General features: G+C 39.5%; 1 protein-coding gene across 5 annotated transcripts in view; it reads right to left on the bottom strand.

Moving 5' to 3' along the window:
- The window catches only part of SYNJ2 (synaptojanin 2), a 170,766-nt gene that overhangs the window by 131,640 nt on the left and 18,476 nt on the right, over positions 1-20,650 (bottom strand). For all 5 annotated transcript variants that reach the window (XM_056818992.1, XM_001381340.3, XM_007484814.3 and 2 more), the window contains exon 2: positions 2,779-2,865. In XM_056818992.1, coding sequence (XP_056674970.1) covers positions 2,779-2,865 — 87 coding nt within the window. The remainder of the gene's footprint in view (positions 1-2,778; positions 2,866-20,650) is intronic.

The raw sequence follows: 20,650 nt of genomic DNA, 5'->3' as shown, positions 1-20,650 counted from the left end.
GGATGGGTCCAGTAGGGAAGGTAGAGAAAGGGAGAAGAAATGAGAGGATAGCTAATGTGGTTGAAGTAGTGGCACAAGAGAAGAACAGGATGGGTAAAATCAGAGGATGGGTAAAATCAAAGATAAAAACAGGATTTGGCAATTAATTGAATGTGAGAAATGAGAGAAAGGAAGAGTCAAAGAAGACTGAGGTTCTGAGCTTGATTAGATGGTAAAAATTAGGAAGAAATAAGGGAAATTGATGAGCTCAGTGTGAGGCTTATAGAGTTGGAAGTGATGGTAGAATAGCAGGTGGCAATGTCAAGCAGACAGGTAGGAATGCAGCACTGATGCTAGTTCTGAAGGTCTTCTGTACAGAGAAGACAACCAAAGTCATGGGAGTGGATGTGTTCACCGAATTAATGAGTACAGAGAGGGAAGTGGTCCAGTACATTCAGGGAAAGAGAAGACAATTAATTATTAATCAGACAAGAGGAGATATCAGTCAAATGGAAAGTGAACTAGGAAAGAACAGTGGCATGGAAGTCAAAGGAAAAGAATATCAAGAAAGAGTGGTCAATCATGACAAATTAAGTAGGTTAAGGGTAAAAAGTGAGAAAAGTCAAGTTAGAGGTCATTGGTGACCTCAGAGAGAGGTTTCAAGAAAGTATGATTGGAAGATAAATTTCAAGGGGATTTAGAGTAAGCATTGGCAATGAATGTAGGTAGACTGCTCTTTGTGGGAGTTTACAGATGCCATGTCTCTTGTGAGAGAGAGAAGTAGAGTAAAAGCTTGTAGAAATAGCAAGTTAAGACATGATTTGTGGGAATAACAAGGTAGAGATGATAGATGATAGATTAGATAGATAGATAGATAGATAGATAGATAGATAGATAGATAGATAGATAGATAGATAGATAGATATAGAAGGAAAGATGGATAGATATAGATGGAAAGATGGATGGATGGATGGATGGATGAATAGATGGGTGGATGGATAGAGAGAGAGAGATTATATGTATATTAGGATAAGGGAGACCTAAATGTATATTTATAGGCAGCAGGGAAGAAGTCAATAAGGAGGAAAAGATCATATGTAAGAGAAAGAAAGCCCGAGAGCACAAGGTTCTCAAAGCGATGATAGTAGCATTCTTGGCAAGAAGGACCACTTAATCCTGTGACATAGGGACAATGGAGGAGTGGAGATGTGAGAACAAAGTGATTTTGAGGTACAAGAGCAATGGATTGAGGGAGTTCGTGTCTGGTGTCATCAACTACTACCTAAGAGGTAAGATCATCTACTAAGGAAGGGAGTGGAGGAATAGAACTGGAAGCTTGAAGACAAAGAAAACTTGGACCAGCCTCTGAGGAAAGACTTGGAGTAGATGAATAATATTGCCATGTCAGCAAAACCTTCAGAAATGTAGTGGGAAATATATAGCAAAGAAAAGTGGTTGAGTTATGATTTTTTTTTAAGGCATTCATTTTAAAACATCTGCCACCTTGCCTGTGTATCCCCAAATCTCTGGGATGTAGGAGTAGGAAAAGGGGAGAAATCCTTAAATTTGTTGGGGAATAGTTTCTAGTATTTCCCATTTCTATTTAATCATAATTCCTGAAGTGGAACTGAGAGAAACTGAAATAAATTAGTAGCCTAAACACTGGTCTTGATCATGTGAAAGGAAGTCTGTAGCCCCTTCTCTTTGTCAGCAGGTTAGGAAAAGATAATAGGTGCAAAATGGGTGGATTCCCGATAGATAGGACTATTCCTGAGCTGGCCCAGTAAGCAATGAGTGAACATGTGGCGCAATAGACACTGAAAGATTCAGTAATCTACATTGGGATCCAGTGTGGTGCGGGCACACCAGAGCCAAACTGCTTGATCTCTATTAAAAGGCTACTAACATCTATGACCAGATTATTCCCAAGATGCAGTATGCCTAAAAAACTATAGCAATAACAATAAAGACAGTTGTATAGCAATTAACACATATCATTACATTTGAGCTTCAAAGCAGTCCTCTAACATCTATGATTTATGGTATTATCCCCATTTTATAGATAAGGAAACTAAGGTTCAGAAATATTAAATGACTTGTTTCTGACCACAGAGCTTATACATGTCAAAGGCAGACTTTGAACCCAAGTCTCCCAGTCTGTCTGATGCTATTTCCCAACATTTTTATACCTTCTAGGCTCAGGTAAAAAGGATAAACCCCAGGCTCTGAAACTGGGTTTCTTTACCTTCGCTCTGGAAATCTGTACATCTGCATTCATCTCCTATCACATATATAATCGCTATACCATCCCCACCTTGACTCTTCTGCCCTCCAAGTTCAACTCTTTTAGCAATCCTGCCCATCAGCCCTGCCCTTTATCTGCATCCCCTTGGCACAATCTTCTCGTCCTGCAGTTGCCACTCAAAAAGACCAAAAAGCCAAAAACCGACAGGGCTCCCCAGACCTGGTTTTCCTTCGGGTGGAGAACAGAAGGGAAGTTAAGTTCTCTAACATGCCAGTCTCGTCTCTCACCAGCCCAAAGCTGTCAGCTGCCTATGGTCCATGAAAGAAATAACCAGGATCCAGATTCAGACACTGGCCCCATGGTCCCTTCAACTGCAGTAAAATGAGTTGAGTTTCCTAAAAAAATGCTGAAGAGGTTCTATGACAGCTGCAAAATAAAACAGCAGGACCCGACCAGGCTCTGAGACCTGATGTGAAATGTGCTATTTGCCCAGCTATTTGTGGAGTATCGCGCGTTCTGGCTCCCATCATTTTTTAACCTGAATGGGCACTTACCAGATATTAACCTGAGCTCGCCCAAGCAGCCATAAGCATCTATGAGTTTCCAATACTGTCCTTTAATTACCTCCTTTTCTTCTGGAGCTGAGGAAGAAACAGAACAAGCATCCACGTTAGTCTGTCGTTCAGGGTTCATTCAGACTGCAGCGTGTTCCATCTGGCTTCCCTCCCACTCTAAAAAAGGGAGGGGGGGGGGGAGAAAAAAGGAACCAGACAATAGCACAAAACGGGAGGAGGTTTTTTATGATGGTAAATTATAGAGCTGCAAAGTGACAGGAAATCCTCCAGAATGGCTGGATGTTTAGAAACCCAGACCTGCTTCCAAGGAAAGAGAGAGGTAAATCCCAATATAGCCCGCTCCAATGCTGACTCTTTCTTCAGACCAAAGGAGCAGACTCCTCCCGGGCCTCACACTGTGGGCTCACACTATACCACAAGCACACGCCATATGTTCATAAAAACAGGACTGATTCATTATTAACTGTTTTGGACCCTCCTTCAGAAAGAAAGAATGGCTGGTGATTTAATCCATGAAATAACAAATTCAGTTTTAGTTTACCTGTAATGTATCAGGGGAAAAATAGGTACTCTGCAGATAAGAATGGAGAAGGGCACCCATCGCCCCCTTTCGCTTGGATCCCCCCAATTCTGAGGCAGACTGAAATCTAAGGCTCAAATACTCAAATCCTAGCCAAAGTGGCTGTCTCGGTAAAGGCTCCTGCTGGGTCCATTAATAATTGCTGCCCCTCAAACCCAAAGAGATTACTTAGCTTAAAAAAGAAATAAGCAACAACAAAAGAACAAAAAGACCATGGGGCAGATGAAAAACATCCCCCACACACCCAGTTCCATTAAATACAAGGAAGGTAATCTCAAAGAATACTAAATATCAAAGAATCAAAGTTCTCCCCCAAAAGCTAGATTAAAAAAAACCATAAATAAACACAGACACCCACAAATGCACACCTACTTCAGGGACTTCACCTTTTCTCACGGAATTAATTATAAATGCTTCATTTTTTTTTTAAAGCCCTTGCCTTCTGTCTTAGATTACATATCAATTCTAAAACAGAAGAGCAGAAAGAAAGGGCTAAAGCATTGTGTTAAGTGACTTGCCCAGGGTCACACAGCTAGGAAGTATCTGGTGCCACATTTGAACCCAAGATCTCCAGTCTCTATTTGAGCCTTTTGAAATGGCTTCTTAACTGGTTCTCTGTTTAGTCTTTCACTTCTCCAACCCACCCTCCTGCCAGTGATATTCCTGGGATATGTAGATTTAGAGCTAGAAGGAATCTCTGAGGCCATCTAGTCCAACTCTCCTCTTTACAGATAAAGAAACTGAAGTTCCAGGAATCTAATCAACTTGCCCAAAGTCATATAGATAGCACCTGAGCTAGGATGCTCACTACCCATGCGTGCCTAGACAAATTTCTTAACTTCCCTAGACCTTAGTTTCTTTGTTGTAAAATGAATGAATCAAAACTAGGTAGTTCCTGAGGTCTCTTTTACATCTAATCTTAAGATTCTAAATAAAGCACAGTCTGACATGTCACTCTGAGCCTCAATAAATTTCAATGGCTCACTATTACCTCAAATACAAACACCTTTGCATGGCATTTAAAGTCCTTCAGAACTTTGATTCCCAAGAACACATGTGATACCCAGTGGAATCATGCATCGGCTATGGGGGGTAGGGGGAGGAAAAGAAAATGATCTTTGTCTTTAATGAATAATGCATGGAAATGATAAAATAAAATATTATTTTTAAAAAAGAACTTTGATTCGACCTACCTTTATAGTCTTAATACACATTTTTCTATCCCTTCTATGTATTCTATGGTTCAGTGAAACTGGCTTTCTAGCTGTCCTTCACACATGACTGTCCAATCTTCCATCTCTGTTTTTAGCACTGGCTATGGATGTCTCTTATGATAGGAATATACTCGTTCTTCACTTCCAGGTCTTAGATTCCTAGCATCTTTCAAAACTCGGCTCAGGGACCAGCTCCTACAGAACTTTCTTGATCTTCCCAACCCCTTAACCTTAAAATTACCCAGTATCTACTTTGTATTTATTTAAAAATACAATTATTAAAAATAAAAAAATACAAAGTAGATACTAGTGGATTGAGAGCCAGGCCTAGAAATGGGAGGTCCTAGGTTCAAATCTGGCCTCAGACACTTCCCAGCTGTATGACCCTGGGCAAGTCACTTGACCCCCATTGCCTAGCCCTTAGCACTCTTCTGCCTTGAAGATGGAAAGTAAGGGTTTAAAAAAAAAACAAAACTTCATTTCTGTCCTAGAAACTCTAGGACAATAAGACAAGGGCTAGGCAAAGGGTGTTAAGTGATTTGCCCAGGCTCACACATAGTTAGGAAGTTCTGGAGATCTGATTTGAACCCAGGTCCTCCCAGCTCCAAACCTAGCCTCTATCCATTGTGCTACCTAGCTGCCTCCTCTGCATTTGCTTTTTATGCACATTACAAGTAGTTCTCTCTCTCATTCCCCAATGCAATATATAAGCTCCTTGAAGTTGAGGGCTATTTAGTTTTTGCCTTTGTAGCCCCCTTACCTTGCCCAAGACCCCTGATTTATATTTTATTAATTGCCTGAAATATACTGAGCACCCCAGGAATAAAGCCTAAATTTCAATAAAGCGTAGGGATCTCTACGCTTTCCAGAATACCTAACATCTTCGGTTACCTTGGCAATGTTGAGGAGAAAGAACAACCCAAGATGGTGGCAGATAAAAGTCAAAAGTAAAACCTTGGGTGAAGATGGCCTTGATTGGAGAGTTAGAGGCTCCCCCATTCCCTTTAAAATCCTTCCAAGCCCAGGGACCAAGCACTCTTGTAATGTATTTAAAAGAATCTAGGAGGACCCAGGGAACAAAGGCTAGCCCACATTCCTGGAGCTCCCCAACCTCAGGCTAATAGGTACAACCTCCCCCAGGCACTGGGAATCAGAGTCCCTAAGAGAGGCCAGTCCTAGGTATTAGTTTATTTTGGGTCAAGGCCTAGAAAGATGAAGAAGCTCTTTCATTCACATATTTATTTAATTAGTTTAATGAATTAATTTTCAACCCAGTCCCATGCTTTGGGAATTGGAATAGAAATAAAGGAGAAAACAGTCATGACATGGGACTCTGGATGTGAAGACACTTGGAAGGTCAAAGGGCTTGTCATACAGAGCTTAAGAAGGTATCAGAAGAAAATAGAAAATAATAATTGTGAGCATTTACATAGCGATTTAAGCACTTTACAAATATTATGTCAGTTTCTCCTCACAAGTCTAATTAATAGTAGATGCTATTATTGTCCTTATTTTGTAAATTAGGAAACTGAGGTAAACAGAGATTAAATTGTTTCACCCAAGATATCCCAGTAAGAAAATGCCCCAGGCCAAATTTGAACTCTGGTCTTCCTAACTCCAAATCTAGTGCCCTATCCACCACTGTGCTTTCCAACTAACTCCAGACAAAGAAAGGAAGTGGGAAAACACAGAATTTTTTTTTAATGTCTACTCCCTTCCCCATATCTTAGATGCATGAATCAAGCCACTTTCTGTGGGCAAAATATCTTTATAGAGTGGCCAGGGAAATTCCACCTCTTCAGCATCTTCCTGTCCTGTAAAGCTGATGATGTTTGTTTGGGGTGCAGTGGGGCAAACAGACTGCCTAATTTGAAGATAGAAGCCAGCTCTGAGAATCAGAGACCAGACTACAGATACATACTCTTCATTTATTTCTTTTCTATTATCTGCACATATTTTAACCTGGAAAATGTCTCTCAGTGCCTCAATTCACAAACAATATGTTGCTAAGTCTTTGCTAGTTTTCCTTTAAGCAAGTACAAAGTCTAATTTTGCAGAGGATTATTTGAATGCTAGGAGTTTCATGGGAACTGATAGAGCATGAAATAAAATGTTACTGTTTTTCCCCCTTCCCTAGTAGAACTAAACCCATCAGTCTTTTACATTTCCTATTTTCTCTTTTCCCACCCATCAAATGAGTCATACAAGAAGAATTCCTCAGAGAAGATAGCCAAAGCAAAAGGAAGGTTACCTAGATTAAAGGCTTACTCAAGGCTCATTTGCATTACACAAGCCAGAGCAGATGGCCCATTCCTCTGAAAGTGGCTAACTAGAAGACTTTGGTCAGGCCTCCCAGTCCATAGGGACCAAGTGGCATTATGTGGACTCTATAGGAGATGTGGGGCTGTTTTACTTGACTATTAATCTTTTTAGGGCTCTGTTTTGTTTGACTATTAAAAATGTTAAAGATTTTAATTATTTTTAAATGAAAGGAAAAATAAGTATTTATTAGTGAGAAAAAAAAAGAAGAGAAATTCTGTCTTCTAGAACAGAGTCCAATGTCCTTCAGCTTGGCATTCAAAGCCCTTCACAGTCTGGCCCCCAACAGATGTTTCTAGGATAATTTCACATTATTCCCCTTCACCAACTCTATGCTGAAACCAAACTGACCTACTTGCTATTCCCCTTACATTCCATTCCATTTCCTACCCCAGGGACTTTGCATAGTCTATCCCCCCAACACCCCACATCCCAGAATGCTTTCCTTTTTCCTTCTGGGAAAAACCACCCTCTTTTGAAAATTCAATTAGGGTGCCTCCTCTAAAGAGTCCATCCTCTATTTTCTCCTTCCCCCAAAGGAGTCCCCTTTCCTCTCCAGAAATTACTTTGTATCTCTTTTGCATTTGTTTATCTGTGGCCATGACACAATTCCCTCCAGTAAAATGAAGTTCTTTAGGACCCAAAAATGTTTTATTTTTGTCTTTGTATCTTCAGCCTTGCACATCAAAGGCACTTAGTGAATGCTTATTAAAATAAATTGCTTTATCTCATCTTATCTTAGCAACAACTCAAAGTAGATACTTCAGGTATTATTATTTGTATCTCCATTTTCCGGTTGAGGAAACAGGATTAGAGACTTTTTAAAAAATTATTTAATTATTCTGTTACAGTAAAATATCAAGTAAACTCTCTCCTTTACTCCCTCTCCCCCACAGTGAAAGGGTAATTTGACAAAAAGATGTATTTATATATAAAATTATGTCTTACTTATTTCTATTTATCAGTTCTTTCTCTGGAAAGGTTTTTGTGCAAATAAAATTAATGTAGCCAAGATTATAGGGAAAGTAGTAAGTTGAGGAAACAATTTTGTAGATAATTTCTTAGACAAAAATTCTGTTTCTAAAATATATAGACTTCTCTACTATTAACAATGCAATAATCCAGAACTATTCAGAGGAACATATGAGAAAGAACGCTATCCATATCCAAAGGAAGAACTGTTGGAACAGAAACATAGAAGAAAAAATATGATTGATCACATGGTTCGATGGGGCTATGACTGGGAAAGTAGACTCTAAATGAACATCCTAGTGCAAACATCAACAACATGGAAATAGGTTCTGATCAAGGACACATGTAAAACCCAGTGGAATTGCATGTCGCCTATGGGAGGGGTCATTCTATAGTCATTCTCCATCACCGAGACTACCACTATATGGGAGGGGTGAGGAGAGGGGAGGGAAGGAACCCTCCCTCCATGAACCGTCTTGTAACCATGGAAAATTATTCTAAATCATTTAATTAAATAAAAATTAAAATAAATTAAAAATAAATAAAAATAAAATATATAGAGAAGTTTGTAAAATATATGAGTATGAGCCATTCCCCAGTCGATAAATGGACAAAAGATATGGACAATTTTGGGGATGAATAAATCAAAGCTAAATGTAACTATGTAAAAAAAAATGCTAATTCATTATTGATTAGATAAATGCAAATAAAAATGATTCTATGGTCAGACTTTAAATTTCTCAGGGATGACATAGATAATAAGTCTTGAAAGCAGGATTTGACCCAAAAACTCTTCTGTCCCTTTTCATGGTGCCCTAATTCCTAAACACTAGAAGTATCCTAAGAAATGTGTAAACCAGAATTGAACCAAGTTTCCTATCTAGCACATACTCAGCCCAGATCAATATTCAGGTAAAACAAGTGTACTTTTGTCTTTAAAGGGGTTTTCTGCAATAAGGTGCTTTGATCCCTTCTTTTTAAAGGAGACAAATACTAAACTATGTCAGCCAAAGGTAGCAACACAATAAAGTAGGACTGTAAAAAGCAAAAGAAAAGAGACTGTGGGAAAAGATTTGCGAGGAAGTTCTCCCACAGAAAACTAAACTACCTTCTTGCATTTCACTGTCTCCAGAGGGAAGAGTTCAAATAATACAGATAACAACCTCATCAAGTGCTACTTTTGAGTACATTCAAATAGCAGGTGGATGGAGACTCACTGAGCATCCCTTAGTTGGGAATAGAAACAGCTCTTTGAAAAAAGCAACTCTTTTTCAGAGGGACACCAAAGGTTATTAAGCAAAATCCAAAGCAAAATTTCTGCGTGGAACAGTGGCCTGGGCAATCTAGCCAAAAGACAATAAGCAGTTCATATAAAGTCTAATGTGAAGGTACATCTTCCCATACTCCTAGCCATACAGAAACCACAAACCACAAAAATCACAGTGAGGGAAATGGCAAGGCAAAAGCCACAATCCTAGACAAATAATGCAGGTTATCAGCTGCGATGAGCACAGCCCAGTAACTGGTGAAGTACTAAGAGCAAAAGGAAATTCATATTTTTCATACAACCAGAGCCAATAAAACCCTGAGCACCGCAAAGTGACACTTCTCTGCCTGAGTTAGGCTCATATTCTCAAAAAGAAAACCTTGGTTTTGGTATATAATTTAAAGGAAACAAACTCAGAGGCAGAGAGTGCTAATGGAGAAAGCGTCAGCCATAGAGTCCTGGTTCTATCAGTAATAAGCTTTTATTATAATTTTTCTTATTTATATTTTATTTATTTAAAATCTCTATTTACATTATTTACATCTCCAATCTGTGCTGAGTCCTTCACAAGGTCTCCCATAAAAATCCCCTACTCTACACTCACACAATTGCTGCCCGTGGAGAAGTCCTTATGGCCATGTCAGGATTATTGCAATACCCTCTGGTTGGTCTCCCCACCTAAACACTTCCCATTCTACTCAACTGTCAAAGCGATCTTCTGTCTACCTCACCCTACTGTACAATAAATTCCAATGTCTCTCTATTTCCAGGGTCAAAAATAGGGGACGGTCAGGGAAAACAAGTTCATATAGTAAGAGGGCTTGCTGAATCCTTTTCAGGGCTGCTTTCCTCTTTTGGTGTCTACCTGTCACCCAGCTTTCACCTGTGGCTCCAAAAAGCTTTAGCATGCACAGTGGTCGCACCCCAGTAAAAGCCATCTGGAAAGGTAAGCTAAACCAAGTTGAGAATAACCGACACGTTTCAAGACTATCAGTGAGTAGGCAGGATGTCTACCCCAGGGATGTGAAGACTTCCCCCAGACAAAGGGGTGGATGAGAACATTTTGCTCCGATGGTCATGAAGGTAGAATCAGTTAAGTGTTAAGAAAGTAAATGCTATTAAGTGCTTAGAGCTCAGTTAGACATTGAAGAAGCCAAGGTAATCTATTGCATCCCAAACCATCACCAAGTCATCTCGATTTCTGTCTTACCATTGAACTTGGATGACCCTGGAAAGGAGATTGAGACTGATGATAGTGTGCAACTCTGCCTCACTTAAGTCCAATTTATGCTCAAGTCAAAACCCATCACTGGTGACGCCATTTTGGCCCTCATTGAGAACAAAGGAAAATCACCATGACCAGCATAAAAATCCTCTCTTTGGCATTTAAAGTTCTTCATAACCTGGCCTCTTCTTACCTTTTCAGTCTTATGTTTTCCTTCTCTCCATACACTCTATCATTTGTGGACTTTGACCTTCTTGGTCATTACTCCCACTCACAGCAGATTATCTTCTCTTTACACTAGATATAAGATGTATGTTTATTTTTTTTTTTTTGCATATTGCCCCTCCCACAAAATAGCTATCTCTGGGACCTAGTCTTTGCCTTTCTTTGCATTATCACTCTTAAACACACTCTTAAACACTGAGTGATAATTAGTGCTTAAATAATGCTTGTTGATTGCCTGAAAGAGGAAGAGGATAGAGAGCCTTTTCTTCCAGTCCTTCATCCTCAGATCACAATTGTAATAGGGTGGTATTGGGGATGGGATCTGACAGATAGATTTGGGCCAAAATCAGATTGATAATTGTGGTTTGGGACTGAGACCAATACACACAGACAACAACCACAGAAACTGGGAGTGTATTTTATTAAATAAAGAAAAGGTTGAGAGGGTAAGAGGAAATCCTATCACTGAGATTACTAACTAAAGTAACCCCAAATCTAATGCCTTCCCATGAAGGATCTTCTTAGAGTTAAGTTCCTACACTATCTCCCTGATACGCTAAGCTGTAAACTCAGTCCCTGTACATCTATTCTGCCCTAACCCTGATGTTAAGGGAGATACTGGCAAATACCAGATCAGGCAGAGATCCAGGGGAAGATCCTGAGTCCAGATGGTCTTGGACCTCAGCTTACAACTAGCTTCAGATGACACAGGACAGAGACAGCTTCCTCAGATCTTCAGGACACACAGCACACAACCAGTAACACAGCAGTAACACAGGATTGGGTCAAACTCCCAGGACTTGGCAGCCACACCTTCTAGGATCAAATCCTGAGACAGCCAGACAGCCTAACAGTCCCTGAGGTTTTTTCCAGCTTAACCCCCTTTTCAAAATTCCAGAATTCTCTTTTCTTCTAGTCTCATGCCACTGTGTTCTGTGAATCTAACTCATCTTTTCTTTATAACACAGTTCAGCATATCTGACTGTGCAGATATACCTAGGAAGGCTATAGGACATATGGCACTCCTGGACTACATAGTGTTATTGTTTAATTGTTTTCAGTTGTGTCTGACTCGGTGAATTTCTTGGCAAAAAATATTGGAGCAGTTGGCTGTTTCTTTCAGATTATTTTATAGATGAGGTAAAAAGGTGAAGTGACTTACCCAGGGTCACACAGTTAATATATGCCTGAGGACAGATTTGAACTCAGGAAGATGAGTCTTACTGACTCAGGCTAGGTATTCTATCCTCAGTATCACCTAGCTGCCCCCTGGGCTATATACAAAAGATGCAGTTTATCATTCCTTCCCTGGCAAAAAAAAAAGGAAATTGATTTTACAAGCTATTCTTGAACTCTAAGACCCACAAAGTTAACTTCTAAATCTCGGTTGGAAAAGGCCACCATTGCCAATCAATCAAAGTCTGTCTCTAACTACCTGATTAAAAGAAAGAAAAAAGGTTTTCTACTTCCCTTTTCTCAGCCTCCTTTTCTTTGTACCAGCTCAGCTACTGCAAAGGAAATCAGACAGTAAGTGCCCTTCCATCAAAGGAAACCATTTCAGAATAAGGACCAAGAATGACAGAGAAAATTAGTTTGAGCTGGTGACAGTTGGACAGATGTACCAGAGAGGAATTCTTGAAATGAACAGACTTTACTGCTTGGGGCAAAAGATTGCTGCAAAGAAATTCAGAGCTCCAACAACAATCCACTAAAAATCAACATGAGGCAGCAGAAGAACAAGTGAGGCAACAATTAAAAATTTTTAAAAGACCAATCAAATTGCCATATAAGTTTTATTTTTATTTTTTATACCCTTACTTTCTGCCTTCTAAAATAGAAGAGTGATAAGAACTGGCAATGGGGGTTAAGAGGCTTGCCCCAGGGTCACACAACTAGGAAGTCTCTGAGGTTGAATTTGATCTCCTCTCTGTAAGCTTGGCTTTCAATCCAATTATAGATTTTATTTTATCTTATTTATTAAAAACCCTGACCTTCCACACTAAAATCAATACTATGTCAGGGTTCCAAAGCAGAAAAGTGGTAAAGGCTGGGCAATGGGAGTCAAGTGACTTGCCCGGGGTCACACAACTAAGAAGTGTCTGAGACCAGATTTGAACTTAGGACTTCCTATTGCTAGGCCTGGCTCTCAATCCACTGAGCCACCCAGCTGCCCCTTCTTATAGATTTTAAATTAAATCTTTGGACCTATATCTTAAGACTGTGCAAACATACCTTCTTGGGAAATAAACAGTCATAGGAATTATCCCCTCAACTTTTTTTAATTACAAAGAATTTAATCTTTAATACAGTATTATACAACCTCTATATAATACTGTAAAATACAGCCTATGTTGTGTTTTATTTTCACTTTCAATTGTGGAAACACTAGAAGGGGAAACCAGGGGAAACCACTTATTGAATTCAAAGCACTAGATTTTCTCATTCTAAACATTTATATAGTGGCTCCTATGTGCTGGGCATTGAGCTAAACACTTTTCACAAATATTATTATAACCATTTTACAGTTGAGGAAACTGAGGCAAGTGACTTGCCTGGAGTTACACAGCTTGCATCTGAGGCTAAATCTGAACTCAAATCTTCCTGACTCCAAACCCAGTGGGTTATCCATAGCCCCACTAGCTGTCTCATAGTTACAGAATGTTGGCACTAAAGAGGATTTTGAAGAACATAGAGTACAATCTCTTTTTACACAAGAAGTCCCTGAGGCTCAGAAAGACTAAGTAGTTTTACAATAGTAGAACCTGGAAGCCAGATTTGCTGAGCCCCTAACCCAGTGCTCTTTCCACTATGGCGCACTGCCCCTCAGAGGTATTGGTCATGAAACAGTTAAATGGTTTACTCCAAACAAGTGAAAGAAATTCACCAACAACACAATTCCTGTGGCAACCTGCCAAAAACCCATTTATGCTCCCTGTTTCAACCAGGAAACAGGCTGCGGTGTATTTGTCCAGGCTCACCTGGGAGAACACTTCAGCTTCAGAAGTCAAACATCTAGTTGCTTCTGCAACTGTGTGAAGGGCCATACGGATAAAGTCATAAAAAAGAGCCCGTGCACTAGGAGAGTTCCAAGAGACACGGGACCCTTAACGGAATAAGAGTCCATCCTACATACTGCTGTCAAATTCATTTTCCTTAAACTCAAATCTGACCAACTCCAGAGGCTTCCTACTTAGCTGTAGAATAAAATATAAACTCTTCTGTTTAGCTTTGGAAGCCCTACAACCCCTGGCTCCAATCTATCCTTTTAGTCTCAACATTATTACTCCTCCAGTCCTCTATGATCCTGGCAAAGTGCCCTTTCCTCTGTTCCTCACACAAGATACTCCATTTCTCATCTCTGTACCTTTCTGTTGACCATCTCACAAGCTTGGAAAACATTTCTTGAGGGGTGGCAAGTAGATAGAGTGCCCAGCCCAGAGTCAGGAGAATCAAATCTGGGTTCAAATCTGACCTCTGGCACTTCTTGACCTCTTAGCTGTGTGATCCTGGGCAAGTCACTTAATCCTGGATTGCCTAGCCTTGCTGCTGTTCTGTCTTAGAATTAATAAGAAGAGTATTAAAAAGAAATAAAAAGGGGAAAGGAAGAAAAAAGAAAGGAAGAAAAAAAAACACTCCCTACTCACCTGTACCTCAGAGTCCCTCCCTCCAAGATGTAGCTCAAGCATCATTTTCTATATGAAGCCTTTCCTGATCCATCATCTGCTACTTCCCTTCCTCCCAAACTACCTTAGATTGCACTATTTTGCATATGTTTGTATTTCTTGACCTTATATATATATATGTAATGCCATATATACTTGTGGTTTCCATGGTTTCACTCTTTGCACTACTTTTTCATGCCAAGGATCTGTCATTGTTATTATTCAGTTGTTTCAATCAAGTCCTATTCTTTGTGATCCCATTTGGGGTGTTCTTGGAGAAAGATACTAGAACTTCTTCTCCAGCTCATTTTACAGATTAGAAAACGGAGGCAAATGGGATGAAGTGACTTGTCCAGAGTCACACGTCAAGTGTCTGAGGCCATATTTGAATTCAGGAAGATGATTCCTCCATACCAACTCCAGACCTGGCATTTTATCCACTGCGTCACCCAGCACCCAGAGAGCACCCAGGCACATTGTTGGTGCTTGAAAAATCCTTGTTGAATAAATGGCTAAAGGGATAAGAGAACTGTATTATCGTCATCCTCGGTTACCTAGAGACTACTACTAGTACTAATACACATGAACTAAATTTGTCATACCTATTCTAGCATCTCCATCTAAATCTCTCAGCAAGGGAGTATATTTAGCATTATGGTTTCTTCTTGAAAAGCTAGCAAATGTAAAGATTAAAATTTAGGGGATACTGTTTTTACACAAAGTATTGTCAAGAATGCAGAGCTTATGGAAAAGACCTTTGTGGACTGATGCAGAGTGAAATAAGCAGAACCAGAACATTGTGCACAGTAACAGCAATATCGTGGAATGATCAGCTACTCTCAGCAATACAGTGTGCCAGGACAATTCTTTGGGACTAATGAAAAAGAATACTATGCACCTCCAGAGAAAGAACTGTGGGAGTCAGAATGCAGGTGAAAGCATATGATTTTTTTGATTTTTTACTTTTTTGGGTTTATTTTTTAGGGTTTTGGTTTTATAAGATTACTCACAAAAATGAACAAAAAAGTGTTTTGTGTGATAATATATGTACAAACCAATTCAAATCGCCTGCCAGCACCGAGAGGGGGACAGGAAGGGAATGGAAGGGAAGGAGGGAGAAAAGTTTGATCATATAATTTAGGAAAACCTCTGTGGAAATTTGTTATACATGTAATTGGTAAGAAAAGAAAAATGTGAATATTTTTTAAAAGTACGTTAGCTTCAGTGAACCTCACTTTCATCATCTATAAAATGGGAATAATAAATCTCAATACAGGGTAGCTTGTACACAGTGCCTTTTATAAATCTCTATTTGTTCTATGTGTCATGTGCCTGGTGCTGTCCAAAAATGAGGGGAAAACACATCCATATTTGGATTGTCTGTTAGCAAATAGACAAAAGAGATTTGTTCAAATGCAACATAATTCCCACTGTTTCTCTTTGTCAGTCTCTGAAACAGAGACACTCAGTCTCCTCTCTTGGGTCTTCTCCCCTTAAGGCAGCCCATTCTCCAGGGCTATCTATGTCCCGTATAGGAGTCCTGTATATAAGAAGTTTCTGGCTGGGCCAGAGGTGTGCTACAGTATTAAGTTCACCTGAGTGTGACTGCTGGTGCCCTGGATTACTTTTTTCCATTCTGTCTGTCCTAGATTCCTGACCTGCTATCTGTTCCAACTTTGTACTACTTACACTCATCATGCCAGCCTTGACTCCCAGCAACTGCCTGCTGCAACCCCGGGCCACTGTATACACTCTCTCTACGGCTGGGTCCTCCCAGTCATGCTACCTGCTGATCCATGGTCACAAACCCTGCGATACCCTCCAGCACTTTTATTGCATCTCTGTAAGTGCCTTTAAAAAGGAAAGGAGAAGGATGTTCTTTTGTCCATTGGTTCACTCAGTAAACACTTAGTAAGGACCTGCATGTTGTTAGGCTCTTAGGTAAAAAAGATAAGAATTCAGAAGTCACTGCCAAGGGCAGCAGGGTGACTCAGTGGATTGAAAGTCAGGTCTAGGAATCGGAAGTCCTGGGTTCAAATCTGGCCTCAAACACTTCCTCACTGTGTGATCCTGGGCAAGTCACTTAACCCCCATTATCTAGTTCTTACCACAATTCTGCCTTGGAACCAATATACAATATTGATTCTCAGATAGAAAGGAAGTGTTTTTTACTTTTCTAAAAAATTTTCAAGGAGTTTATATTCTACAGAAAGGAACAATACCTCTGTAGAAAAGTTGGGGTTCATTCTTTGATTCAGAGAGGACATCTTTTTTTTGTAAACCCTTACCTTCTGACACATGTAAAACCCAGTGAAATTGTGTGTGGGCTATGGGAAGGGCTGGGGGGAGGGAAGGAAAAAATATGATTCTTGTAACCGAGGAATAATGTTATAAATTGACTAAATAAAATTAAAAAAAATAATAATAATAATAAATAAAATCCTTACCTTCTGTCTTAGAATTGATACCAAGTACTGGTCCTCAGGCAGACTATTAAGGGCTAGGCAATTAGAATTAAGTGACTTGCTCACGTTTACATAGCTAGGAAGTGTCAGAGGTCAAATTTGAACTCAGGACCTCCCATCTCCAAGCCTGGCTCTCTATTCACTGAGCTACCCAGGCCTTCCTTCTGATGTCTTGACTTACACCTGGACTGGATTTAAGTGAGGCAGTGTTGCACAAACTTCTCAGTCTCACTCTCTTTTCCAAGTCATCAAAGTCCAGGGGCAAGACAAAAGTCAGGACATTGGGGATGGCTCAAGATGTGGGGAATAACCTTGGCTTCTTCCATGTCTGACATAGTACCTGCTTCACCCTCTTTCAAGGCTGTTGGAACAAATTGCTCCTATCCACCCATTCCAACAGAGGGAAGTCTTCGGGTGCTGGAGGTAGACATCTCCCTGACTCAGCAATGGGTTTGAAGTCTGTAGGTTACCCTCAGCCTGTTTTGGTTTGCTGCCAGGATATGGCCCCGAAACATACGACAGCTTCTTGGAGCTACAGGTGAGAGTGGGGTGAAAGGTAGACACCAAAGGTGGATGAGCAGCCCTGAATGGCTTGGAAAGCCCTTCCACCAGAGGTACTTGTCCTTCCTGAACACCCTAGTAAATATAAAATGTATACAAAGTAAATATAAAGTAATTTTTGGAAAGGAGATTTTGTAACTGGATGATCAAGAAAAATTTAGTCTAGAAGGTAGTATTCTAGGTCTTACTTTATTTAAAAAACAATTTTTTTTAAACCCTTACCTTCCATCTTGGAGTCAATACTGTGTATTGGCTCCAAGGCAGAAGAGTGGTAAGGGCTAGGCAAATGGGGGTCAAGTGACTTGCCCAGGGTCACACAGCTGGGAAGTGTCTGAGGTCAAATTTGAACCTAGGACCTCCTGTCTCTAGGGCTGGCTCTCAATCCACTGAGCTACCCAGCTGCCCCCTCTAGGTCTAACATTAAAAGAAACTAGGGATTTGGAAAGATCAAAGACAGGAGGAATGCATTCTGGGCCCAAGGAGCTGTTTGTGCAAAGGTATGGGAGAAAGAATTTTGTAAATAGGGAACAGTAAATTATAGAATTTTGCATATGGTGAATAGCAGAATAGGTCAGGGTAGCTGGACTATGGAGCTCACAAAGTAAAATAATGTAGAATGTGTCTAGGGGGAAAAATAGGCTAGAAATAAATTCTGAAGTGTTTTTAATGCCTAACAACATTATTTGTACTTTTTTCCTAGAGACAAATATTGGAGCTCCTGGAGCCTGACTGCCTGTGTAGTAAGGGTGGTTGGGGTATTTATATCTCAGTCTTCAAACTTTTATTGAAAATTTGGTGTGGATCCTCTATTAAAAAGTCAGCAAAGGAAACAAGGTGGGGAAGGGAAAACTTACACTTTGGTAAACTAGCTTTAAAAGCTTGGGTTTATTCCACCAGGCCAGCTCCCTTCTCAAGGCATGTCAATTTTCAAATGGGCCCTCGAAACAGACATTATTAATCAGGGTTAAGTAGAACAATGAGATAGTAAAGGTATATTAAATGGACAAAGATTGCACATACTTCCACCAGAGAGAGGAAGATTTGAGGGGATTTTGTTATTTGAAGACCATCGTATAGGTTTCCTGTGTGGAAAAAAAAATAACCCCAACCAAAAGATGTTCATTTAGAGTCTAGATCCCCAATCATATCCCCCTCAATCCATGTAGTTAAGCTGTTGTTTTTTTCTTGTGTGTTTCTACTCCCATAGTTTTCCCTCTGAATGTGGATAGTGTTCTTTCTCATAGATCCTTCCAGGTTATTCAGGATCACTGCATTGCCACTAATGGAGAAGTCCATTGCATTTGATTGTACCACAGTGTATCAGTCTCTGTGTACAACCTTCTCCTGGTTCTGCTCTTCTCCCTGCATCAATTCCTGGAGGTTGTTCCAGTTCCCATGGAATTCCTCCACTTTATTATTCCTTTGAGCACAATAGTATTCCATCACCAACATACACCACAATTTGTTCAGCCATTCCCCAATTGAAGGGCATCCCCTCATTTTCCAAATTTTTGCCACCACAAAGTATTCTTGCCACCAAAATGTATTCTTGTACATGTCTTTTTCCTTATTACCTCTTTGGGGTATAAACCCAACCATGGCTGGATCTTTTAGATCCAGACAGTCTTTCAGCACCCTTTGGGCATAGTTCCAAATTGCCCTCCAGAATGGTTAGATTAGTTCACAACTCCACCAGCAATGCATTAATGTCACAATTTTGCTACCTACCCTCCAGCATTCATTACTTTCCATTGCTGTCATGTTAGCCAATCTGCTAAGTGTGAGGTGATATCTCAGAGTTGTTTTGATTTGCATTTCTCTGATTATAAGAGATTTAGAACACTTTTTCATGTGCTTATTAATAGTTTTGATTTCTTTAACTGAGAATAGCCTATTCATGTCCCTTGCCCATTTATCAATTGGAGAATGGCTTGATTTTTTGTACAGTTGATTTAGCTCTCTATAAATTTGAGTAATTAGATCTTTGTCAGAGGTTTTTGTTATGAAGATTGTTTCCCAGTTTGTTATTTCCCTTTTAATTTTGGTTGCATTGGTTTTTTTTGTACAAAACCTTTTTAATTTGATGTAATCGAAGTTATTTATTTTACATTTTTTGATTTTTTTCTAACTCTTGCTTGGTTTTAAAATCTTTCCTTTCCCAAAGATCTGGCATGTATACTATTCTATGTTCACCTAATTTGCTTATAGTTTCCTTCTTTATGTTCAAGTCATTCACTCATTCTGAGTTTATCTTGGTGTAAGGTGTTTGGTGTTGATCCAAACTTAATCTCTCCCATACTGTCTTCTAATTTTCCCAGCAGTTTTTATCAAATAGTGGATTTTGGTCCCAAAAGCTGAGATCTTTGGGCTTATCATAGACCATCTTGCTGAGGTCACTTACCCCAAGTTTATTCCACTGATCCTCCTTTCTGTCTCTTAGCCAGTAGCATATCGTTTTGATGACCACTCACTGCTTTATAGTATAGTTTGATATCTGGGACTGCAAGGCCAGCTTCCTTTGCATTTTTTTTCCATGATTTCCCTGGATATCCTTGATCTTTTGTTCTTCCAAATGAACTTTGTTATAGTTTTTTCTAATTCAGTAAAAAAAGTTTTTTGGTAGTTCAATGGGTATGGCACTAAATAAGTAAATAAGTTTGGGTAGGATGGTCATTTTTATTATGTTAGCTTGTCCTACCCATAAGCAGTTAAGGCCAAAGAGTCTTGACTCATCAACCCCTCCAAGACCACAGCTGATAATGACATTGACATGCCTACTACAGACACTCATGGAAACCAACAGGGAAAAGAGCCCAAACTGAAGTCCTCCTTTGATTGTTTAATATAAATGCCTGTCACTGGAACTCAGTGGAAGTTAAAACCACCCTGAAAAACCCAAAACACACACAAAAATGAATGCTGACCCCAGCTCACCAAATGCTGATTAATTTAAAGGCTTTGTCCTGAGCTCACTCTTAGTTTTAACCAATAAGCACTAACCTGAGTACCTGTTAAATGTGCCAGAAGCTGGGGATATAAAGAAAATTATTCAACAGTTTTATTCTTACCATCAAGAGAGTGATATACACATGTCTAAATATATACAAAATAAATAACAAACTAAATATACAATAAGTATATACAAAATATACAGTATATACAAAGTAAAAAATAAATGGTTAAAAAGTTATAATAACAAAAAATAATGAAGTTGAAAATTGGGGATAAGGGCATATATCTGAAAAGGGTCTTCAGGTAGGCTTTGAAGAAAACTAGGGATTGTAAGAAACGGAGATAAAAAAAGAATGCATTCCAGACACAGAGAAACAGCCTGTGCTAAATCAAAGAAATGGGAGATGGA

This window comes from Monodelphis domestica, chromosome 2, assembly GCF_027887165.1.
Source record: "Monodelphis domestica isolate mMonDom1 chromosome 2, mMonDom1.pri, whole genome shotgun sequence".
Taxonomy (NCBI): domain Eukaryota; kingdom Metazoa; phylum Chordata; class Mammalia; order Didelphimorphia; family Didelphidae; genus Monodelphis; species Monodelphis domestica.
This window is presented reverse-complemented; position numbering and strand designations above follow the sequence as displayed.